General features: G+C 44.4%; 2 protein-coding genes across 5 annotated transcripts in view; one reads left to right on the top strand and one right to left on the bottom strand.

The window, feature by feature from the left end:
• Positions 1-705: 705 nt before the first annotated feature.
• The window catches only part of LOC127001266 (cytoplasmic tRNA 2-thiolation protein 1-like), a 33,794-nt gene continuing 9,244 nt past the window's right edge, over positions 706-25,255 (bottom strand). The window contains exons 1-8 of one of the 2 annotated variants that reach the window (XM_050865629.1): positions 13,439-13,624; positions 11,309-11,367; positions 10,316-10,442; positions 8,647-8,751; positions 6,910-7,028; positions 4,698-4,886; positions 3,378-3,582; positions 706-1,052 (exon numbers count right to left, since the gene is read on the bottom strand). In XM_050865629.1, the coding sequence (XP_050721586.1) occupies positions 754-1,052; positions 3,378-3,582; positions 4,698-4,886; positions 6,910-7,028; positions 8,647-8,751; positions 10,316-10,442; positions 11,309-11,356 (1,092 nt within the window). In that variant the 5' untranslated portion in view covers positions 11,357-11,367; positions 13,439-13,624 and the 3' untranslated portion in view covers positions 706-753. Of the gene's footprint in view, positions 1,053-3,377; positions 3,583-4,697; positions 4,887-6,909; positions 7,029-8,646; positions 8,752-10,315; positions 10,443-11,308; positions 11,368-13,438; positions 13,625-25,255 lie in introns of those variants that run through there. The other variant, XM_050865630.1, reaches the window with a different exon arrangement.
• Positions 15,197-20,677, top strand: LOC127001265 (uncharacterized). Of its 3 annotated transcripts, XM_050865628.1 has the most exons (4): positions 15,197-15,920; positions 16,020-16,124; positions 17,194-19,511; positions 19,634-20,677. In XM_050865628.1, exons 1-3 carry the CDS (start codon positions 15,257-15,259, stop codon positions 17,610-17,612), a joined length of 1,188 nt encoding a protein of 395 aa, XP_050721585.1. In that variant the 5' UTR covers positions 15,197-15,256; the 3' UTR covers positions 17,613-19,511; positions 19,634-20,677. The 3 variants fall into 3 exon arrangements, with proteins under 3 accessions (XP_050721585.1, XP_050721583.1, XP_050721584.1); XM_050865626.1 differs by having other exon boundaries at positions 15,197-16,124; XM_050865627.1 differs by lacking the exon at positions 19,634-20,677 and having other exon boundaries at positions 15,197-16,124; positions 17,194-19,536.

Raw genomic sequence — 25,255 nt, 5'->3', positions numbered from 1 at the left:
ATTTGGTACGTTTTTCAGGTTCGATTTGGTACGTCTCTCCAAATCGATGTGATGATCCTGCGCCTTCTTCAAGCTCCCGAGGAAGAGCCTGAAGACCTACTTCTCAGTCTGTTCTTCAGTTCCGAACTTCGATGCCTCATGACCCTCCACCGCGTCACTTCTAGGAAAGGTCAGGTTACCGGAGAGCACTTGGATTCTGTTCTTGTTTGATAGTTATTGATATATTTTCTCTCTCTCTCTCTCTCTTGTATCTGCTGTATATGCTTATGTATGTGATATATTCATTTTACTTATTTATTAATCTATATCTTAATTCATACTAATTGTTTTTAAAGTTTCCAAAATCCAGAATCCCAAAAGACATTCAACACTAATACCTGACTTTTCAAAACATCATATAAAGGCCCGTCCACACGATCAAGCAGTGCCCTCAAGTGCAGCGCTTGTGTCCGCTGAAAAAATACTAGGTTTTCAGCGGGCACAAGCGGTAAGCCCGTCAACGGACAGACCGCTCGCCTGTGCTCGAGGGCACTGCTCGATCGTGTGGACAGGCCTTTAGTCTTTACTAACAATGATGTGGCAACTTGGAGTGTGCTCAAAACTTAGCTCTACTCTCCTCATACCCACCTCACCAGATTGTTCCTCTCCCTCCCTTCTTGTGGTCATTACAAGTGTGAGCTAAATCATATGAATAAGAGTCACAAGAGTTTTGTGTAATAGACTTTATTAAACCTTTATGTAATATAAATAATGTCAGAAATTCAAGTTGTGTACACTCTTCAGAATGTTGCTGTGCGCTGAATGTGGATTTGAGGATGACGAGTCCACTGAGCCTTGTGCCGTGGGTGCTGTGCTGGGGGACGCTTTGGATTCCTGCGCCATGTGTTCATCCACCTTTGATGACTTCCCCAGACCCAGCCTTGGCTTGCCCTTGTTGAGGCCCTCCAGCAGCACGCAGGCCTTGCACACCGCCTGGGAGGACACGTGGCCGCAGCGCTCACACAGGGACTGGGTGGGAAGCTTCACGCCTTCCCTGATGGAGAAACTCTCGCCTGCCAAGGAGTAACATTTATATAAATATAATTTTTCACTATGATCTTCCCACTGCACCAGTTCTGCAGTGACACTCATATTGGTTCAATGTGCTCAGCACCACTGTGGACCCTGTAAAACAGTGGGATACCCACAAATGTGAAACGTGAAAAGGAGTGCATTGGACAGCGCCCGGAGGAGACACTGGAGCATATCGAGGAGTCACGCTGCCAGGCTTGCTGGGAATCAGGACCAGTACAGGGCTCTGTTGTGTAGGCCCAGAGCTCTCCTCGGGAGAGACAAGGAGAGGTATGTCAGGAGTCTCACTAAGGGAGTCGAGGGCCATCTCAATACGAATGACCTCTGACCTGCTTAACAAACCGTTAAGAAGCTCTGCTCTGAGCCTCCCTCCCAGGTGAGCGCCAGCCAAACAGCAGAGGACTGCCTCGTGTCAGACATGGATGGGCAGAGGGCTTGTTAGGCCAAGTACTTTGAGCATCTTCCAGCCACTGGGTTATAAATGGCAGACAATGGTCCACCCAACTCTGCAATGATGTCACACATACCAGCTTCCTTTTTACCCCTCAAATTTGCCACAGACTCTCTGACTTTGTCAAGAGAGTATGGTTTTCATCTATGGGTGGATCATTATCTGCCATTTGTAACCCAGCAACTGGACGCTGGCCATTTGGAGGGTCTGCCACATACAACTGATCAAAGTACTTAGCTCATCAAGCCCTCTGCCCATCCATGTCTGACACGAGGCAATCCTCTGTTTTGGACAGTGCTCACTTAAGAGGGAGGCTTGGAGCGGAGCTTCTTCAGGGCTCGGTAAGCAGGTCCGAGGTTATTCGCATGGGGATGTCCATCAACCTCCTCAGCGAGACTCCTGACATACATCTCCTTGCCACTCTTCAAGAGAGCTCTAGTTGTACACAACAGAGCCCTGTACTGTTCCCAATTCCCAGCAAGCCTGGTAACATGACTTTAATATTTTCCAGCATCTCCTGTGAGGCAAAAACACTCTCATATCCCTGCCTTTGCAGCTCTGTTTCACATTTCCCCACTTTGAAATAACAACAGATAGCCATATCATGACACCACACCTGATCTATCTATCCTTCTCTCTCACCAGGTGTGCCACCCTACTACTGATCCAGCCACTGGAGGCCTTCTAGTCTCAAGAGTCTGCTACATCACCCTCCAGCCTCCTGAGATCGGCTGAACAATGAGGCGGTTAATGAACCTCCGAGAGACTCAGGATGTTCCAGGTGCAAGACCTTTTGAAGTCATCCGAGAAACTGCAATAAGGAAGTGAGAATTCTTTACATGTACACCACTGCCTGCCAGGAGTCACCTAGGCCTCTGGTATGACTTTTTAGTTTACCAGTGGCTCGGTTGGTAGGCTGCTCTTGCTTCTATTCTAAAGGCTCAGTTCAATTCCTGGCAGTCTGTGGTGTATATTTCAAGAACCCTCAGACCCTGGCCACTCCCAATCTAGATAAATAATTAGGCGAACTACTAGTATGAGTTATATAAATGTAAAACAGGGCAACATGAGGACAGAGTGGTCACCTCTCCTAATAAGTGTCAATTAAGACTAATTATTGTTTCCCCTTCAAGTCTGATTAAGACTAATTATTGTTTCCCCTTCAAGTCTGTACAGAAGTAATGTTTACTAAGAGGATGTCCACTGGGCAATTTATATCCTGAAAGCTTTTATAGGGTGAAAATTACATGTACTGTGTTTACTAAGAGGATGTCCACTGGGCAATTTAAATCCTGAAAGCTTTTATAGGGTGAAAATTACATGTACAATGTTAAGAAAATGAGCTGCTCAATAAAGGCCTAGCTGGGACATTCATCTTGTTTAATTTAACACAAAATGCTTCCAGTCTTTCTCCGGAGACTCTTTTAGGTATCTTGGACTAGACTCTTTTAGGTATCTTGGACTTAACACGGTTTATCATCCCAATTTCACGTATATATTCCGTGTAAATAAGCCTATATATCATACCCATTAAACCCAATTTTGCGTATATATTCCCTGTAAATAAGCCTATATATCATACCCATTAAACCCAATTTCACATATATTCCCTGTAAATAAGCCTATATATCATACCCATTAAACCCAATTTTGCGTATATATTCCCTGTAAATAAGCCTATATATCATACCCATTAAACCCAATTTCACGTATATATTCCCTGTAAATAAGCCTATAATTATTTTCATGCATTTTGTGCCAAACTTATCTACCCATCAAGTAGAATGTAACAATTACTAAAATTCCTTGCTGCCACTAGCTATATCAGATTACACAACATCATAGCACAACCCACCTGAGTGAATGACATCGATGATGGAAGTTGGCCGCACCTTCTCCAGGTCCTTGAGAAACGCCCGGGCATGGCCACGATATGCATTGGGCGAGTAAATGCACTCTGTTGAGAAGTAGTCGAGCCTCTTGAAGTAGGCGTACATCACGATTTCTTTCTCGTATGTGTACTTGAAGGGTTTGGACCTTGATATGGCTCCTTCTGAACCCTGAAAAACAAACAATCTAATATTAGACAGTGCTGCATGTGATCTGGCCACGGTGAATGAATGGAGTGTAGCAGAGAAGTCAAGTAGATAAATCAAATTCCTTGGGCCATCTCAGTGCTATACAGATACCAAGTGGTGCCATCACCACCACAATCTCTAGATACAGACACAGTCCATTCACACGAGCTGAAGGCCCGACTCCTAGCTGATTAGGCAAGGATGCTGGTGGCGGGCTGGGCGTTTGACATCCTCGTCACCCAACATTCAAGCCGAAGTTCAGAAAGTATTTGCATTTACTTACTTCGCTCATCTGTTACCTACACAAGATATGTAAATTTTGTTGACATCATTAGATAAGCAGTGATTTTACAGCTATAACATGATTTCCAAAACTCAGTGGGATGAAAAAATAAAGCAATTATGGTAAGCGGAAGTCATTTGATGTTTTTTCCATCTTTTTACTCATTAATGATATTTGCAGCCATCATGTAATCAGTTTTAGAATGAGTAATTTGTTCTTGTACGTTAAATCCACCTTTGAAGCATTAAAGAGAACCCTCATCTGCCTCACAAGAATCTCCTTCCTAACTTATCTCCTGAGGTCACAATCTACCAAGAGTATTCAGCGGTACCCAAGACCTGCTACGTCCTCAGTGGTCAATGTGGCAAACAACTGACTGAAAAATTGATCTCATTACTGCAAAGGCCTGCATGTGTATTTGCATCCTTGTGTCTGATACAATTGCTATATTCCTACAAAAACGTAATGAGGCAGAGAGAGGAATAAGGGTTTAGGTTTGCAAATGTAAATACAGTATTGGAACAAGTAAATACCTTGAAGCTTAATCTGGTGGCAGCGACGGGCCAAATTTGTGGCTTTACCGTGTACCAGCGACAGGTCAAATTTTTGCCATGATATAAACCGCAAAATAGATCTGATCACAAATGCGTTGATATATATTATGAAATGGTTTGTGCGAGTGATGATTTTCTCTCATTATTCTCGCCTTTAAGAAACATGATCCCCGCAGCTACTGGGTTAATCAGCAGTCCAGTGGCAATGCACACAACAACAGCAACTCTGCCGCAGACTATCCCACCGAGGCAACACTTACCGTCACGATGGCAGTGCAGCGCTGTAGTCTGGCCACGTCCCCGCGCAGGATGTTCATCAGGACTGTCTCGGCGATGTCATCAGCGTTGTGTCCGGTGACGATCTTGTCCACCCCCAGCAGGGCCGCCCCCCGGTCCAGCGCCTGCCGCCGGAACACCCCACAGAATGTACAGTTGCTCCGACGACCTGTCTAAAAAAGAAGTTATTGAGCGATGGAGTTAATTATATTGGTGGATATATTATCTTTACCTTATTACTGAGTGACTGAGTTAACCTTTTTTACAGTAAAGGAAACAACTCAAAGGTAAAAAAAAAAAAAAAAAAAAAGTCTGCCAATCACTGCCCTTGCAAAATTAAACAGGAGTAGTCAAAAGAGAGAAGTTATTGGTGGAGGAATGATCTTCACATTATTATTATTATTATTATTATTATTATTATTATTATTACAATTATTATTATTATCATCATTGTTATTATTATTGATACAAGTTACAGAAAGCAATAGCTGTGTTATAATTTGGGTGACCTCAAAATTATCTGACTACTGAAAAATCAACTTCATGCTAAGGGATATTTGTATTAATTTGAAATCAGCCACATTCTCCTCATCATTGTAAAGTGAAGTGGTTCTGAATCTGTAATGAAATCATAATAAAGTCTTGTAAATTCTCCTGTAAGTGTATATCCATTTCCAAAACATTTGCTATATCCCTATACAATATATCTCTTCCTCAGATATAGTAGCTTTGTGTTTATAGTGGTTTATAGTGGCGCCATCTTCTCTTGTTAAACGTAAAATCAGTTCACCTGTTTGAAATGCCTCTCATAGAAGCTACTGGGATTTTTATGAACTGTTTTGTGATCCGCATGATGGCTCCACGCGACATCCACACCGTGAAGAGGAAAAAACACCCATGAAAACGCGGTGAATCTTCTCTGTGGGCTTGGGAAACGGCTGTAATGGAAGTCCTGATCAACGTTTCCAGATTGTCGTACTCAGCCTCTTATATTTACAAACCTCCGACCCCAAAAGTGTCTCCTGGGCCCCAATAAATAGATAATTCCTGATGTTTCGGCAATAGTTATGCATCAGAAACCGGTTAAATACTCATCATCATCATCATCATTTAACATCCATTTATTCCCTATGGTGGGGTTGGACGGATCATGAGGCTCCTCCACTCTTGCCGGTCCACAGCCATTTCTCCCGTGATGTTCAGCCTCATATCTTCCTCCACCACCCTTCTCCGCATCTTCCTTGGCCTTCCTGGTGGTCTTCTGCCCTCTACCTCAAAGTTCAGTGCACATCTCAGAAACCGGTTAAATGTTATGCTCTGAGTACGATAATATGCGAACGGTAGTCCTGATATGTTTAAAGAACCTTAGCCCAATCAGCTGACTTGGCTAATGCAACATGTACAGCCTCAGAGAACCCACATACATCAACCTTCAACCTTACAACCTTCCTCAAAACTACGAATACTGGTCAAGGAGTGAAGTAAAGAAAGGGTGGAGACGGCGCACACACAAAATGCAGGTAACGAAACAACAGACAGCATGGAAATGTGACTGCTGAGGATGACTAATGATATAGAGTGCCATAGATATACAGAGCCATAGAATAGAGGGGAGTTTGCCCAGCTTCATCAGGCACCATGTTGTGACCGAAAGAGCTGGTACATTGGTGTTTTTGCAATCTCGGTACTTCTCCGACATCTTATTGATACCTATAGCACAAAAAAATCTGTTGTATCCGCTTCAGTTTAAATTTCGGGCGCCTCTCTTGGTGACAACATGGCGCCTGTGATTGCATTTGCTTCTCACATCACCTATTTCTAAAGGTCAAAGAGGGGGTCAGTCGGGTTCTAATGAGTGTTTCTTCAGGCTCGTCGTACAGAAGAAGGGTCAAACTACCACCAGGGTCATAAAACTACTAGTACTGGAAATGCCCACAACTCCTATGAAAGCCTATTTTTTTACAGCAAAGGAGACAGTTCAAAGACACACACAAAAAATAAAACAATAATGAAATGAAAAAAGCTTGCTATGTATTGCTCCTAAAATTACAGAGTGGCCAAAAGAGAGGTCAATTCCGTCAAATATGTGTTCTTGGGCGAAATGTCTTATAATACGACCCAAAGTCTCCTATTCTACGACTGGTTACAGCTACATGCTAAACTCTCACTGGCAAACACACAGGTGGTGGGGCTTACCTGCTGCACTATACGGTCCATGGTCCAGCCGTACAGCTCCTCGTATGACACCACCTTGAGGGGAATTCCATACTGCTGCTCATTTCGCTTCACTGTCTCCAAGCTGTCGTCTCGGTAGCCTGAGGATGTCGAGCATGAATTAAATGACGCATAAGAGGGCTATCTACAAAACCATTCCATAGTTATTATTTTCCTTCTGCACGCTTTGTCCACTACCAATCCTCCTGCTGTTTATCTCTATTGCCTATGAATCAAATGACGCATAAGAGAACTATCTACAAAACCATTCCATAGTTATTATTTTCCTTCTGCACGCTTTGTCCACTACCAATCCTCCTGCTGTTTATCTCTATTGCCTATGAATCAAAAGAACTATCTACAAAACCATTCCATAGTTATTATTTTCCTTCTGCACGCTTTGTCCACTACCAATCCTCCTGCTGTTTATCTCTATTGCCTATGAATCAAATGACGCATAAGAGAACTATCTACAAAACCATTCCAGTTATTGTTTTACTTCTCCACGCTTTGTCCAATACCAGTCTTCCTGCTGTTTATCTCTATTGCCTATGAATCAAATGACGCGTAAGAGAACTATCTACAAAACCATTCCAGTTATTATTTTACTTTTTCCTGCTGTTTATCTCTATTTCCTATGAATCAAATGAAGCATAACAGAAGACTTAACCCCTTGACTGCTTCTGTAGGAGTTTTAAACATTTCCAGGGGTAGTTTTATGACCCATGTGGTAGTTTGACTCTTCTTCAGTAGCATGAGCCTAAAAAACACTCATTAGAGCCTGACTGATCCCCTCTTTGACCTTCAGAAATAGCTGATATGAGACGCCAAAGAATCTTATAATACCAACCAAAATCACACTGCCATGGATACCTTCTCACAACAAATGTACATCACCCATAAGTTAGGCCACAACTACGCTCCTTCATTAATGACTCTTAGGGAAGGGTTAATGTCACAGCCAACACATCCAGCCTCCCTCCCTTGCAGCTTTCAAGTGTCTCTCTTCTCACAACAAATGTACATTCCCACGACTACACTCCCCCATCAGTGACTCTTTGGAAAGGGTCAGATTGGTATTGTTAGACACACTCGCTTCTCACATCAGCTATTTCTAAAGGTCAAAGAGGGGGTCAGTCGGGTTCTAATGAGTGTCTCTTCAGGTTCATGTTACAGAAGAAGGGTCAAACTACCACCAGGGTCAGAAAACTACCCCTGGAAATGCCCACAACTCCTACGAAAGCCTTGTCAAATATGTGTTCTTGGGCACCGAAATGTCCCATAATACAACCCTTAATGTCACAGCCAACACATCTAGCCTCCCCACCTGGCAGCTTTCAAGTGTCTCTCTACTCACAAGAAATGTACATCACCTACAACTAAAGTCTGTTCACTTAAGTCCAACCCAAGCTGACAACATAAACCTAAGTGTGTTTGCAAGCTGAGTGCTGATTGGCTACTGATTGACTACTATTGGCTTCCAAGTTTTCTTTACCCTCTGTTTGTGTTTATCTCACACAGCACTCTCGGCTAATCTGCACTGTGCTTACGAACACGCCTAGGTTTTTGTTGTCAGCTTGGGTCAGACTTAAGTGAACAGACTATACACTTCTTCATCAATGACTCTTAGGAAAGGGTTACTCTCACAGCAAATGCATCCAGCCTCCCTCCCTCGCAGCCTTCAAGTGACTCTCTTCTCTTGGGGGTCTGAGAGCTTACCAGTGATTCCCTCATCGACGGACAGCAGGACCAGCTTGAGGCCGTAGCTGTATCGGTCGTTGAGCAGCTTCATAATGTAGGCCAGCACGGTGGAGTCTTTGCCGCCTGTGAGAGTGAGGAATGATGGGTTTATATTTCTATTTATTCTTTTCTTATAGCAATTTTTTTTTTTTTTTTTTTTTTTTTTTACAACAAAGGAGACAGCTCAAGGGCACACAAAAAAGGAAACAATAATAAAAAAAGCCCGCTACTCGCAACTCAAGGGCAACAAAATATGACCACAGCACTAAAGAAAATGCTGCTGAGTCCATTTTTTTCTCCATAAACTGAAGATGATTCTGTTCAGTACAACTTTTTTTTCTTACATCAAAGGACACGGCTCAAGGGTTACAAAAAGTGGAGAAAAAAGCCAGCTACTCGCCGCTTCCTACACACAGAGGCTTCTCCAACGATCAACTTTGCCATTTGGTAGATTAAATTCTTTGTATTGCTACACATCTTCCTTCATGGACTCCAAACAAACATTTAACTTAGGCTTTGTCAACAAACATCAAAGTTTCTCCACTAAACTGAGTTTGCTGCACGGGGAGAAGCAGGGAACACGTACATCTACACAATCTATAAATGAGGACTTTATGATGGCCAGTGCCTTAGAGGGCTTTCCATGACTAAATAATAAGTACAAGAAGCAACAGTAGATAAGTTAACCCTCTCGCGCACGATGACGTGTTTCCCGTCATCGAAGGGTAAAAGGTCCTGGCGCACGATGACGTGAAACGCGTCATAAAAGTAAAAAAAATTTTTTAAAAATTAAGTTTTCGGTGAAAGTGCGTCAAATTTGGGAGCGTCATTTGTTGGGATAAGTTTCTTAATGGTAACATATGGCAACCTTTCTAAGGAGCGCAGATGAGGAGCTTTGAGCGATTTTTATTTGTGAGCCTACTCTGACAGGAAAGGAAAATCTTTATTTTTTTATTTTTTTTAATAATACAGTTTTCTGTTAACTCAGGAACTAATAGGCTTATGAGGATTTTGAGGATACCATAAGAATCCTCACTAAATTCTGCTTCGAAACATATTTGGCTAAAAATGTTGGCCCACAAAATTTCGAGCTAGCGAGTGGGGAAGAGTTGGTACTTCAGATTTATTGTCTACAATACTCTATACGGAGACTTGAAATGAGTTTGTATTGCTTATATATATATATATATATATATATATATATATATATATATATATATATATATATATATATATATATATATATATATATATATATATATATATATATATATACTTTCCTCTATTTTTATTTGTGCATGTTTTAGTACAAGTCTTTATGAAGCCACTGATACCAAATTTATTGGGGTACGATATATCTGTGAGGGTAAAATACGTCCGGGAATGTAGAGTATCGCAGCGGCAAAAAAAGGCTGATCAGGCCTGAGAAATGTATGAGTGGAACAGAAAATTATTGGAAACTTATGGTGCGCGAGAGAGTTAAGTGTATATGAAATTATAAAAAACAAATGCATATTCTGCATCAAAACGCACACTGGACATCAAGTGAAACGTAACGCAATTTGAGTTATAAGCCTCATTTTATTATTGTTTTTTTTCTTTTCTTTGTAACGTGATGGAACTGCTCCCGTCTTTCCCGTTGACATACCCGAGGCAGCGACGGCCACATAGTCGCCTGGCACGAAGAGCTTGGCCGCAGTGATGGTGTGGTGAACCTCCTCCTCGAAGGCGTGGAAGAAACACTCCTTGCACAGAGCATCCCCAGTCTTGGGTCTCTGCCAAAGAAGAGATTAGGGTCTGTACTCTCAAATGTATCGAGGCTCCAACTACAACTATTCTCCAAGGCCGCAGGGAGGATTAACCCTTTGATGGCAGTGGAACTCTATACCGTAACCACAAATTTGGCCCGTCGTTGCTACCGGGTTATGGGTGAAATTGTAGATATATACCAGGAAACAATCACTTAACCCAGAAGAGAGATTGCCAGTGTCTTAGGAATGTTTAAGAATACAGATTAACATGTAAAACTATCTCCTTAAACCTAACTCCCAGCTGGGTTTACAGTATCCCTTCCCTTCCCTTCCCAGTGTGCATCTATATTCAAACATAGCGGAGACATAGTAGGTGAGTAGTGGGCTTTTTTTTATTGCACTCTTTTTGTTGCCCTTGAGCCGTCTCCTTTGATGTAAAAAAAAATAATAAATGAAACTGAGGCAATTCTCGGCTACCATAAGGGTGTGAAATAAGCATCAGAGTTCAGGCAAACCAACAGCTTTTCACATACACTGCAGCACCACAGCTCAGAATATATATAAACTGTATTTCTTCCCTCGTCAACAACTATGGAGGAATAAACACTGATTACATGACTTCTTTGTAATGTCAACACCATGGAAATACAAGACTAGCTACGTAAGGATGTGTGAAGGACTACATATCTTTTTTTTTACAGTAAAGGAAGCAGCTCAAGGGCAAAATAATATATAAAAAAAGACTGCTAATCACTACTCCTATGAAAAAATGAGTATTGAAGAGTGGCCAAAAGAGAGGTCACTTCCAGGAGGAGAGGCGTCTTGATACTCTCCTCCTAAGATGCAAATTCAAGCGTACAATGAGCATAAACACATTGAAACACCCTCACCTTCAAGACAGCATTCTTCTCACACCCGGCGCTGCACTGTATCGGCATGACTTGAGGTTCTGGAAAAAAAAAATACATCGTTACGGATTGACAAAACAGTACACATTTTTTTAATAATCATCTCCTCCAATAATTACTTCCAGACAAGAGAGTATTCACAGCATGACATGTACTTTAACCCATCCGCTGCAATTGACACGGATTTGCCTTCACTGGTAGCCTGGAAACATACACTCCCAGGTCTTTCTCTGCCTCTGTGGTGGATAGTGGAGTGTTTCCCATGTGGTATTGGTATGCTGGATATCCCCTCCCAAGGTGCATGACTTTACATTTTTCTTCATTGAATTGTAGCAGCCACTTTTTGTTCCATTCCTGTAGCTTGGTAGGAAATCCGCAGTCCAGGGGTTAAGTCTCTATATCTAATCTGTACAACCACTGTTCCCTTTGCTGCCAACTGCTTTCATCTGTCTTATATTGTGGAGCTTGTCATTCTGGATCCATTGTTTCTATTATATATCTCACAAAAATATCTCTGTTTTATCGGATTTTGGCAGTAGGACTGGATAGCTACATGGACGAGGATGACAGGTGGCAGTGGGGGGGAAGCTGGAGCTGCCTTGTGTAGGTCATTAGGCCTCTTGCAGTCTCCCTATGCTCTTATGAATGGAGTGTCCCATAAACCTGACCTCCAATCAGGTGAAAACTCTGAGAAGACAGGACAGTCATAAGATCAAGGGTAAGCTTAGTACAAGCTTTTAACCATGTAGCAGTGACAGGCCAAATTTGTGGCTTTACTTACAGATAGCAGCAGCGATGGGCTAAATTGGTTTTTTTACAGATAGCAGCGACGGGCCAAATTTGTGGCTTTACCGTATAGCAGCGACGGGCTAAATTTGTGGCTTTACCGTGTAGCAGCAACAAGCCAAATTTGTGCCATGATATAAACCCCCCAAAATAGATGATACATATACTGATCACAAATGCTCTGATATAAATAATGAAACGGTTTGTGTGAGTGATGATTTTTTCTCATTTTTCTTGCTTAGAGGGACCATTAAGGGTTAAGATTCGTTTTAGGTCCGTGCCAGTATCTCATTACCTAATACCTACCTTATGAAACATCAGTATCTCTTCATATATCTTTTCTACAAACCTTCAACAGTCATGGAAATGCTTTGAAAATCCAATTCAAGGACTTTTTTTACTCTTGAAAATATGGGATAATGTTTACTGAGCGTCGCCTCCTCTGGTGCTGGCGGCGACACTGCAGCGGGTGTTGCGAGAAATACCTCCTCGCTGAAATAAGTCACATATACATGAGGGGGGGGTTCAAGGGGGGGGCGTAGCCCCCTCTGGTTAGAAGGGGGGGTCGAGGGGGGCGCAGCCCCCCCGTTAGTAGGTCATAAAGTTTGGTTGGAGTAGTTTAAATATGCTCCCCGACCCTAAGCCCTCTGCGAGCTATTTTGCGGCTGCGGCGGCTGCAGCGTCGCCGCGGCCAGCAGAGGAGGCGACGCACTTTCGTAAACATTATCCCATATTTTCAAGAGTAAAAAAAAAGTCCTTGAATTGGATTTTCAAAGGGTTTCCATCACTGTTGAAGGTTTGTAGAAAAGATATATGAAGAGATACTGATGTTTCATAAAGTAGATTATGAGATATTGGCACGGACCTAATACGAATCTTTACCCCATTAAGAAACACCGGGTTAAAAGGTAGTACAGTGAATGCAATGGACCTAAATAGCAAAGCCCATGCATGCGCACATCAAGTTTGGACAAAACTCGACACACACCGGGCGACAGATCCCCTCACTACGCCACTGGTATCACTGTGGTACTGACGAGGGAATCACAGCATGAGGGAGGGACGCACACACCCAGCTGGCCTTCACACACACACACACACACACACATACACAAGGCTGGATGAATGTAGACATGGAGACGGGACTATTAAAGCTTAACTCAGGCCCTGTAGACTACACATAGGTAAACACACACACACACACACACACACACACACACACACACACACACACACACACACACACACACACACACACACACACACACACAGGCAGCACATAAGAAAATCAGCCGCTCCACGCCTCCACTGTTCCTGCCGCCTCACCGCAGCTCTTCCACCTTCCACGGCGAGCAGCGGCAGGTGGACCGTGGCGGCGCTGCTTCTTCGGCAAGGCTTTGGGGCAGGGCTTTGGGGCAAGGCTTTGGGGCAAGGTTTGGGGCAAGGCTTGGGGCAAGGTTTGGGGCCCTTCGTCCACCGCTGGTTTGTTTTGATCTCGACCTTGATCTTGATGTCACAGGTGGCTTGGGATTTCTCCTCAGCCAGGCCTTTGTATCGGCACCTCCAGTGAAATATAAACAAAACATACAGAAAATCGGTGTTCACAGCTACTAGGGGCAAGATATCATTGCCAACATCTTGCACGCCACATGCCCTCCAAGAACTCTTTCACTGCCTCAATCACTCGTCCACTCGTCTCTCCACTAAGCCCCAGCAGCAAACCATCCAGTCCTCCCGTTCACTCCACGTCCCATCTCGCTCAGAAACACCTGCATCATCGTCCACTCGTCTCTCCACTAAGCCCCAGCAGCAAGCCATCCACTCCCTTCCAGTCCTCCCATTCACTCCACGTCCCATCTCGCTCAGAAACACCTGCATCATCGTCCACTCGTCTCTCCACTAAGCCCCAGCAGCAAACCATCCAGTCCTCCCGTTCACTCCACGTCCCATCTCGCTCAGAAACACCTGCATCATCGTCCATTCGTCTCTCCACTAAGCCCCAGCAGCAAACCTTCCAGTCCTCCCGTTCACTCCACGTCCCATCTCGCTCAGAAACACCTGCATCATCTTCGTTCAATTCACATCCAGACACTGCGCTCTAGCACGGAAAAGATCACCTCCCAGGGTTCCCTCATACCCTACCTCGTTTCCTTTCTTTCCATCCCATTCTTCCACTTGCTCAATCCCTCATCTTTAACTGCCATATCTATCACATTCTTCCACTTTCTTACATCCCACTCAACATCACTTCGATCTTTACATCACGTCGCCCAAGAACACAAATTTGACCAGACTTTCATAGGAGTTGTGGGCATTTCCAGTAGTAGTTTTATGACCCTGGTGGTAGTTTGACCCTTCGTTCTGTACCATGAACCTAAAGAAACCCTCATTAGAACCCGACTGACCCCCTCTTTGACCTTTAGAAAGAGTTGATGTGAGAAGCGAGTCTTATACCGGCCATTTGTACCTCTTATAACCTCTTGACTGCGGATTTCCTACCAGAAGACATCACCAAGCTACAGGAATGGAACAAAAAGTGGCTGCTACAATTCAATGAAGAAAAATATAAAGTCCTGCACCTTGGGAGCGGATATCCAGCACACCAATACTTCATGGGAAACACTCCATTATCCACCACAGAGGCAGAGAAAGACCTGGGACTATATTTTACCTGGCTATCAGTGAAGGCAAAATCCGTGCCAATCGCAGCGGACGGGTTAAGCTTCATGTGCTCCATCATATATATATCTGTCTGTAGTTTTCTGCCATCCTGTTCTGTATGCTACCTACACTATGTACTGCCTGGGGGAAGGGATGGCATGCTCCGCCCTTCTCCTTTCTTGTGAAAATCAACAATAAACTTATCAGTCAATCAATCACTGCGGGGACTCCTGTAAATAATGTCAAAAGTCAAAAGCAAAGTCTTTCTACCAGCTGTCATGACCACGTAGATTTTGTGTGTGTGTGTGTGTGTGTGTGTGTGTGTGTGTGTGTGTGTGTGTGTGTGTGTGTGTGTGTGTGTGTGTGTGTGTGTGTCCGCATCAAATTATCAGGGAGAGGATATCCGGCGTCCATCTTGGTTCACTCCTTCACCCTGACACCCGGAGACACCAGAGACACAAAGGCCTGGCGTGTCTTGGGGAGATGGCGGGGCGTGTGGCTGTGGCGGCGGTGCTCCTGCTGCGTCTTGGAGGCGCCCACGGCAACACTCCGGCCACGAACTGTATGCAACTTAGTGGAGTGGTCGAGGTCAGTGAAGGAAGTAAGGAAATAATTTGTAATGAGACAATAGGAAAACGTCAAAATAATGTGTCGAGAACAGTGTACGTGAAGCCGGGAGATGACTTCAAGGGAGTTAGTCTTGAAGTGACCCAAGCCAATGATACAAGTTATGTAGCCTGGTTCAACCTTAGCAAGTGTAACAACGGGGACAACAAGTGGATTAAACTGCAGGTGGATGTGAAAGCAAATGCAAAAACAGGCATCCTTACTACTCTGCAATTCAAACTAAAAATTGGAGAATACAATGGAAACTGCGGCAGGATTACAACAGATTACCTCTTCTACATTCGTGGCCTGACTATTGTGGCTCACGGCTCTTCCAAGTGGACAAGCGAACCCAATGAGACAGACGGCACTTGTCTCGGTCCAGGAGAATTCTCGAACCAGAAGACCCCAGCCACCTGCGCGGATCAGCCTATCACGACCACCACCACCACCACAACAACAACAACAACAACAACAACAACAACTCCAGGTACTACCTCCACAACACCTACTACAACCACAGCCAACACAGAATCTTCAGGTACTACTCCAAGACCTTCCTCCAGCCTGACAACCAAAGCCACGTCCACACCTTCGCCGCCACAAGGAAAGGTCACTCTGTCTCTCTCCTCTTCGACAGTGGTGATAGCGGTGCCGATAGCGGTGGTGGTGGCGGCGGTGATCCTGGCCATTGTGGTGTGTGTGACCTACCGGAGGCGACGACGTGGACAGGGAGAGGGGCAGGGTGAGTACTGAGAGAGAGAGAGAGAGAGAGAGAGAGAGAGAGAGAGAGAGAGAGAGAGAGAGAGAGAGAGAGAGAGAGAGATATAGAGAGAGAGAGAGAGAGAGAGAGAGAGAGAGAGAGAGAGAGAGAGAGAGAGAGAGAGAGAGAGAGAGAGAGAGAGAGAGAGAGAGAGAGAGAGAGAGAGAGAGAGAGAGAGAGAGAGAGAGAGAGAGAGAGAGAGAGAGAGAGAGAAACATAACCAGCCCCTTAAAACACTGAAGAAGCGAAGAAGAAGAAGAAGGAGAGAGAGAGAGAGAGAGAGAGAGAGAGAGAGAGAGAGAGAGAGAGAGAGAGAGAGAGAGAGAGAGAGAGAGAGAGAGAGAGAGAGAGAGAGAGAGAGAGAGATAACAGCCCCTTAAAACACTGAAGAAGGAAGAGAGAGAGAGAGAGAGAGAGAGAGAGAGAGAGAGAGAGAGAGAGAGAGAGAGCGAGAGAGCGAGAGAGAGAGAGAGAGAGAGAGAGAGAGAGAGAGAGAGAGAGAGAGAGAGAGAGAGAGAGAGAGAGAGAGAGAGAGAGAGAGAGAGAGAGAGAGAGAGAGAGAGAGAGAGAGAGAGAGAGAGAGAGAGAGAGAGAGAGAGAGAGAGAGAGAGAGAGAGAGAGAGAGAGAGAGAGAGAGAGAGAGAGAGAGAGAGAGAGAGAGAGAGAGAGAGAGAGAGAGAGAGAGAGAGAGAGAGAGAGAGAGATAACCAGCCCCTTAAAACACTGAAGAAGCGAAGAAGAAGAAGGAGAGAGAGAGAGAGAGAGAGAGAGAGGGGGTACTCGTATGTTTTTCCCGTCCTAATTAACTACCGCCACCACCTTAACGTAGGACACGCTAAAATGATTAAATAAAGGTTCTGTGTATGTCCTCCTAACCCAGTATAAGCACCCATACCAAAAAAGTGATCATAATATTGTTTAACATTCAGTAACTACATTCCGCAGGTTATTTACTCCTCTTCTTATTGTTGTTTTGTTACTAAACCCAAATACAACTACTAACTACTACTACTACTACTACCTCTACTAATGCTAATCTACACCCTGACAGAGATCCAGTATCGTCCACAGTCCTCTCCAGCCTCACCGGAGATAGGTTCAGCGGACATCATTGAGAACAGTCTGTACGAACCCTTCCCCGGCTCACTGACAGCGGCCGCCAGACAGCATGAGACAGAAGTCGTGGAGAACAGTCTGTACGAACCCTTACCCGGCTCACTGACAGCGGCCGCCAGACAGCATGAGACAGAAGTCGTCGAGAACAGTCTGTACGAACCCTTACCCGGCTCACTGACAGCGGCCGCCAGACAGCATGAGACAGAAGTCGTCGAGAACAGTCTGTACGAACCCCTACCCGGCTCACTGACAGCGGCCGCCAGACAGCATGAGACAGAAGTCGTCGAGAACAGTCTGTACGAACCCCTACCCGGCTCACTGACAGCACCCACCAGTAACAGGAAGAGAAGATAGTCGAGGAAAACAGTCCCCGGCTCCATGACATCACCCACCACTGAGTGAACAGGGAGAGGCATAAGTCGTGTAGAACAGAATGTACGAACCGGTCAACAGGGATTACCTCTATAGCCATTGCATGTCAGAAGCACACCCATTATTCCACGGCCACTTTGTCCGTATATAACATGCCTAGAATGACGCTTCCCGCTCCACTCGACTTCGGAAACCTTGTTAATGGTGATTCATATGACACCAGGCAGACTCTTGTAGGAAGCCGTGAACATTGTCCTGTCGGCGGCCATCCCCAGCCATTTATAATACTTGTACGCCTTCCCTGCCTGCTCGGTATCGTATCCATCACTCTCCGTCCCCCAACACTGTTCCGAATGGCCAGGAGGTCCCCGCGGCCAAAGGAATCCTGAACATCCCATCAACTCGGCGACTCGAACTGGTTAACATCGCAGAAATGGCGCTTTAAAATAGAACAATCTTCCCACCTCACTGCGTCATCGAGAATATCATCATGTCTTTAGTATTCTCATCGCTTTCACATGCCTTCCCCTTGCCAGTGTTAACCCATGCTCATGATTATTGGGTTGTCGCTATTTTGAGGGTGTGGCTCCGAGGTTGCTGGTATTTTAAGACGCTCTCGCTTCTCACATCAGTTATATCTAAAGGTCAAAGAAGGGATCAATCGGGTTATAGTGAGTTTATTTTAGGTTCACGGTACAGAGGAAGGGTCACTCTACCCCACCAGGGAAATGCCCACAACTCCTACGAAAGCCTTGTCAAATATGTGACCTTGGGGGACAAAATATTTTAAAATACGACTAGTAAGGCCGGATGCCCTTCCTGTCACTACCCGGCGGCACTGGGGCTTGAATCGCCTCGCTTTGAATTTTCACTTGCATGGATTGATACTTGAACCCACTAAGCCATCGCCCACGACATCTCAAGGGTCGGCTATCGCTCCAACCCACTAATCACCAATCACTGGGCTGTTCGTGAGGACTATGCGCCAATAACAACCATTGATCTATCGGACACGAGATGGGAGCCAGGAATACGGGAAGGGAATGGAAACTAGCCTTGATTACCACTCTATCCCTCTAGTCACCAATCACTGGGCTGTTCCTGAAGACTGTGCGCCTGTAACAATGACACGTCTACCGGACACGAGATGGGAGCCACGATTAGACGGTCACACGGGAAAGGATAGAAACTCGCCTGGCTGTGAGAACATCTTTGGGGAAATAAGACAACGCGACACCACCAGGGGAAGGCGATCTCTCTGACGTTTGTGTTAGCAGGTAACTTATAGGATGACATTTTGTTTAACAGCAATACGACCAACAGGCTCATCCAGTCGCCAGGTACCGATTGGGGTGCTGAAGACATGTGTTGCTCGTGTTCACCAAATGGAGCTGAGGCGTTTGATCCCAGTTGTCAGCAGGAAAAAACTCTTGTTACTGCTGAAGATTCTTTGGCGTCTGTCTGTGTGTGGCAATGACCCCCAAGAGGCACACCCAGACCCTGGATTCCTGCCGGGAGGGACGCCAGCAACTCCAGGTCCTGTTGTAGGCGCCGAAGGGACCTTTAGTGGACAGTGGAGATACAACTACAGCGATCTACCGAGAACCTGTTGCTGATTTTATGATCTTGATGATTTAGTTAATAAGTTAGCGAATAAGGAACAAAATGATCTAAAGAAATACCTTCGATGATTATTAAAATGACATTGTTCAAATATTTTTTTTTCCAATCTAAAATACTAGTACATCTCTACTGTATAAGTTAGCAAATAAGGAAAAAAAATCTAAAGAAATATTTTCAATGATTATCAAAATGGCTTTGTTCAGATGCACTTTTTTTCAATCTAAAATACTAGTACCTGTATATCTCTACTATTTAAAGGTTAGCAAATAAGGAAAAAATAGATCTAAAGAAATACTTTCAATGATTATCAAAATGGCTTTGTTCAGATGCACTTTTTTCAATCTAAAATACTAGTACCTGTATATCTCCACTATTTAAAGGTTAGCAAATAAGGAAAAAATAGATCTAAAGAAATACTTTCAATGATTATCAAAATGGCTTTGTTCAGATGTACTTATTTTGATCCATAATACTAGTGCATTTACATTTATATTCTGTATTGCTTTTTGACTTATCCATGTGAGTGTTCCCCAACTGTGTTATGCTACCGTGGGCCCAAATTGTCGAGTCCGTTTTGGCGTTGGCTTCCGTGGGTCCATTTCTCCCCTCTGCTCTGCCACACAGTCCCAACACCTATTTTTTCCTCTCATGTGTTACCTATAGCTTACATATGAGAGGAAGAGATAGGTGTTGGGAGTGTGTGGCAGAGCAGAGGGGAGGAAAGGACCCGCGGGAGCCAACGCCAGACCGGCCTCGACATATTTGGAGCCCTGACGTGCGTGCATTTAAGACATGTGATCAGTCTGCAGCACCACACTGGGCACGCCTTTATATCTTTTCTTGTTGCTGTTGTTGTTATTAGGTTCATAAATAAGTGGGGGGGGGCTTTCATGTTTACGTACTTGTTGCTGTTGATTTGGATAGTCAAACATTTTCTTTAGGGGGAGCGGGAACGTATTTCATGCTTACCAACGTGAACAGCCAATCGTATAAGTTCCTGAGGTTTTCCTGGACTGTTTCGTGATGCCAGTGATAGCTGTACACGACTTCTGGACTTGAACGAAAAAATTACCCATGAAAACCCGGTAAATCTTCTCTATAGCCTTGGAAAATAATCGTAATGGGAGCCAGAGTAAAAAAAAAATGTATATATATGGCCCTCAGACTGTCCACGGGGTTCAGCTTGTACAGTATGATTAATGATTGAGTCCCGCCTGTCCCCCATCTTATCTGATCCTGTGACTTGACATCAATAAAAACACAACAAAATGCTTGTCCCCTACCATTGTATCTTCTTAGTTTCCTGGTGCTACTTACATGTATCCTTAGTTGTATAATCACACTCTGTACTGCCTGGGGGTTGAGATGGCATGTTCCTCCCTTCTCCTTTGTTGTTTACTTGCAACAATAAACTATCAATCATCAACCAAAATGCATCAGTCGCCATGTTATTTTGCCCTCTGTTGCTTGTTTTGATCGTGTAGTTTGAGAAGCCACTGTAGTCACCGTCAAATAGGAAGTAAGTTTGGAAAGTTTCGTTTAGTCGGCGCAACATCTGTGATCATATACCGGAGAGAGACAGAAGGGGAAGGAATTATAGGAGAAGGGAACAGACCCCAGGAGACGGGACACAACCCCCGATTAATACCTGGTACCCATTCACTGCTGGGTGGACAGGGGCGTAGGGTATCGGAAAAGCCGCCCAAATTTTTCCACTCCGCCAGGAATCGAACCCGGGCTCTCTCCTAACCATTGCCACCCGTCAAATAGGACCTTTAAACTATACAAAGAGCTTGGCATCACTCTATTTAGGCAAGTCACGCCAAGGCCACAAAGAGAGAAGGCCTGGGACATGGAGGGGCGGGGGAAGGGGTGGGGGGGTGGGGGCTGACCTCACTCTGTCATCATATAGAGTTAAAATTCTCACACACACCAGTACGTACGATTCGAGGTCAGGTCGGGGCGTGACCAACTGTACATAAGCATTAACATAGACAATACCATCACTTAACACAAACAAAACTCTAATGCTACTTCTATGGGAGCCAACAGGTGTTTTTATTTTTATTTTAGGGATTTCTGGCTTTTCTAGGGTCTGCAACTGTCCCGGGGTATTGCGTTCCCTCCCGTCACGGTCTCAAGGGCTAATGTGACGGAGAGGAGCACCGAGGCCATGCGCAGCTTTAACGTGTGCCTCCGACCCCCGCGCCCCCTCCCTGCCCCCCTCGAGCAGCACGGGGGAAGCAGGGGAGAGCGTGAGTGCTGGGGGCGCGGGCGTGAACCTGGCGTTTGCGGAGGCGTTGCTGTATCTCTCTCTCTCTCTCTCTCTCTCTCTCTCTCTCTCTCTCTCTCTCTCTCTCTCTTTTCCATCAATTATCATCCTTTTCTTTCCTTCCTCTCTTTCGTTTCTCTATTTTATCTTTTTTTACTCTCTCTCTCTCTCTCTCTCTCTCTCTCTACCCCAATGTTACCTCAACGATGCCATGATGTGCCCTAATGTACATTCCCCAGTATTACAGTATTTACATCTCTCTCTCTCTCTCTACCCCAATGTTACCTCAACGATGCCATGATGTGCCCTAATGTACATTCCCAGTATTACCCCAGTATTTTACATCTCTCTCTCTCTCTCTCTCTCTCTCTCTCTCTCTCTCTCTCTCTCTCTCTCTCTCTCTCTCTCTCTCTCTCTCTCTCTCTCTCAAGAAAGCTTAATATCCCTTCTTGTGCCGTAATTTTGACACGTCTGATAATCTCTTGTTTTTTTTTTCATTATGTCAACACTTCATTATCGCACATCGTGGTTTGGGTCTCAGAAATATGGCAGTGTTACGAGGACAGACAAAGGTTCAAGAAAAAAAAGTACTGCGTTCTAAAGAGAAGAAGAACACGTGACACATTCCCACCACACAGGAAACGTTGACTGATAAAAACGTTATTCTTGGCATATCTATTATCCTGTGAGACACTTGCACTACATACATCTTCTGTGCCAGTCATCATCATCATCATCATCAATTACTATTCCACTGCAGTACAACAAAGGTCCTTATCAACGGTTTTTACCTCTCTCTCTCATAAGAACGTAAGGAGTCTGCAAGAGGCCGGTTGGGCTATACAAGGCAGCTCCTGTAATCCTAACCCCACCTTACCTCACTATCCATGAATTTATCCAACCTCTTCTTGCATGTAACTATGGTAATGGTACCCACAACATGACTGCCTAGCCTGTTCCGTTCATCCTCCACTCTATTTGTGAACCAATTCTTGCCTATGTCTTCGCTGAATCTGAATTTGTCTAACTTGAGACCACTGCTCGTTTACTACCAGAACCCTATTGACATCCCCTGTATTAAAGCCCTTCATCCATTTATAGACATCGATAAGGTCCCCTCGCAACCTTCGCCTTTCTAGAGTGTAGATTTAAATGCTTAAGTCTATCCTCATAAGGCAAGTTTCTCACACCCTGAATCATTTTTGTCATCCTTCTCTGTACAGATTCTAACATCTTGATATCCTCTCTCTCTCTCTCTCTCTCTCTCTCTCTCTCTCTCTCTCTCTCTCTCTCTCTCTCTCTCTCTCTCTCTGTTAAGTGTATCAAGGCACCCTTTCCTCAGATATTTTAAGCCGCTAATTGCTGAAGGATTTTCCGAATATTCGTCACCGCTCTCTCTCTCTCTCTCTCTCTCTCTCTCTCTCTCCAGGATATGAGGCGTCCGGAGTAGAAGTATCGTAATTAAGGCACAAAGTCATCTTTTATTATAGTTTGCAAGGGAAAAGAGCCCTTGTAAATGGTGTACCGAGGGTTGCTTTTCCCTAGCACCTATTATCTTGTTCATTCCGGGATGTGTATAGCCTGTCCCTTACGCCCTTTTTCCTCCAGACGCCTCAAATGCGATAATTCCGTATCTTATCTCCGCCTCGTCAAAGCAGTGTGAAGCAACAGGAAAAGAGAAAGAAGATGGCTGTCTTAAGTATATTGTATGGACCGAAATCGATGCCATATGAAAAATGAATAATGTAGGTACACTTCATATAAAAATAGATACATGAAAAAAAAGAGGAAAGAAAAAGAAAGGAAGAAGGAAACTAACATTTCTCCAACTTTCCCTTTCCAATTGGTATACGAGAGAGAGAGAGAGAGAGAGAGAGAGAGAGAGAGAGAGAGAGAGAGAGAGAGAGAGAGAGAGAGAGAGAGAAGCAGTGTGAAGTAGTTAGAGAAGAGAAAGAATTAACATAGCTTGAATAATGTAGGTATACTTCATAAGCAGAGTGAAGTAGAAAGGGAAGAGAAAGAAGATGTGGCTGTCCCAAGTATATTGTATGGACCGAAATCGATATGGTTGGTAATATAAGACACTTCCCTTCTCACATTAACAATTTCTAAAGGTTAAAGAGGGGGTCAGTCGGGTTCTAATGAGTGTTTCCTTAGGTTCACGGTACAGAGGAAGGGTCAAACTAACACCACAAAGGCTTAGTTCGTAGTTTTGGGCCCTTAGTGCGTAGTTTTGAGAACATCGAGATTCACAGAGCTAACTACAAACCAATCGATGACGTCACGGGATAGCGCGCGGATCTACAAACGTTTACCGCGCTCTGTGTGACGTTAAATTTGTTGTTAAATAACTACTGCCTCGGAGCTGACGGTAACGCTAACAATATTATCAGATTTACGTATAAATGCTTATAAATCGCGTTTTTCAACTTGAAATATAACTTTGCGAGTAGAGGAGGCCCATTTCCTTATAAAATGTTGATATGCACCCTTTGAGAGGTATATGATAAGTGTGGGCGGTATGGCAACACCCGGCCGGGGGATTGCCAGACCTCCCTCCTCTGCCTGCCGTGGAGGATAGGATGGCTTGGCGACGAGGGAAAGTTGCCGAACTTTATGTAATTTCTGATTTACTAGGGAGAATTTTGCGTTTTCCTTCTATATGTAGATACAGAAAGCGTTCATCTACCCATACATGTCAACAGAACGATCTTACAATATATAATAGCGAAGAAATCCGAGGCATATAGATGCCCAGACTCAATTCTGCCCGAGGCTCAATTTTATCGATGACAGGGGCCTATATTTTTCCTTCCCCTGTCATTATTAATGAATCTCAGGTGTCGCAACTTGGTGTGAACATGCTCTAAGTATTCACCTGTGGAAATATATTGATGTATATGTGATTGGTATCCTATTTTCTGAGAAAAATGAATGTGCGATCATGGGTGTCGGAGTGCTGCTCTGGAGGATGGCTTGGCGACGAGGGAAAGCTGCCGCTTTATGTACTTATTTAATGAGGCAAATTTTGACATGGTCTTTGTCATCACAATAAAGAATGATGATTATGCTAGTTCTAGACGCCATATCAGTCGAAAAGAACCCTACATACACGAGCTTGAGCTAAGATAACAGAGGCATGTGGATGTCCGGGCTTAAATTTGCCCGTGACGCCGCCCCCATCCGTGGAGGGACCATGGACCTTTGTCGGGTGACCGCTATCCCATGAGTTGGGCCGCAGATATGGCAAGACAGTCTTAATTTTCCCTATTCCTTCCTTCCGTCCTCCGTTCTGTCTGCCTCGATATCTGTCCCATATTTCTATTTGCTTTCTTCCTGCCTCAATCTCCTCCGTATCTTCTTTTTCTTCATCTTAAGCATGTTCGTAGGTAACAAGACATCGAACAGCAGAGTTACTTTGACGTAAATGTGCAGCAAACAACGAAATAATTGAATTCGTAGATTACGATTTAGTACAGTTTGCCTTGAAAGGAAGAAAAATGGGAAAAGAATGTGTTTCTTGACCCAGCAGCTGGAGGGGGCTCCCTAGAATTGCCTGACGGTTCTGTAAACGTGCTTGCGATTCGCTGCAAGGCCAATGACGTCATCAACCAATCAGCGGCCTCGTTGACTTAGCGCGCCTCTAACTACAATCTAAGGTTTGCTTCGTGAATCTGACACTAACGTCGGTAGCTGAATCAATAATGCGTAGTTATGTTAGTTCGTAGTT

Source organism: Eriocheir sinensis, chromosome 20, assembly GCF_024679095.1.
Source record: "Eriocheir sinensis breed Jianghai 21 chromosome 20, ASM2467909v1, whole genome shotgun sequence".
In the NCBI taxonomy this organism is placed as follows: Eukaryota; Metazoa; Arthropoda; class Malacostraca; order Decapoda; family Varunidae; genus Eriocheir; species Eriocheir sinensis.
Note: the sequence above shows the minus strand (reverse complement) of the source record. Positions and strands in the feature narration are given on the sequence as shown.

Coding starts and splice junctions, on each gene's coding strand:
- LOC127001265 (XM_050865626.1), top strand. CDS start 15,257: ATGGCGGGGCGTGTGGCTGTGGCGGCGGTGCTCCTGCTGCGTCTTGGA. Junction 16,125..17,193: donor TGGACAGGGAGAGGGGCAGG/GTGAGTACTGAG, acceptor ACACCCTGACAG/AGATCCAGTATCGTCCACAG.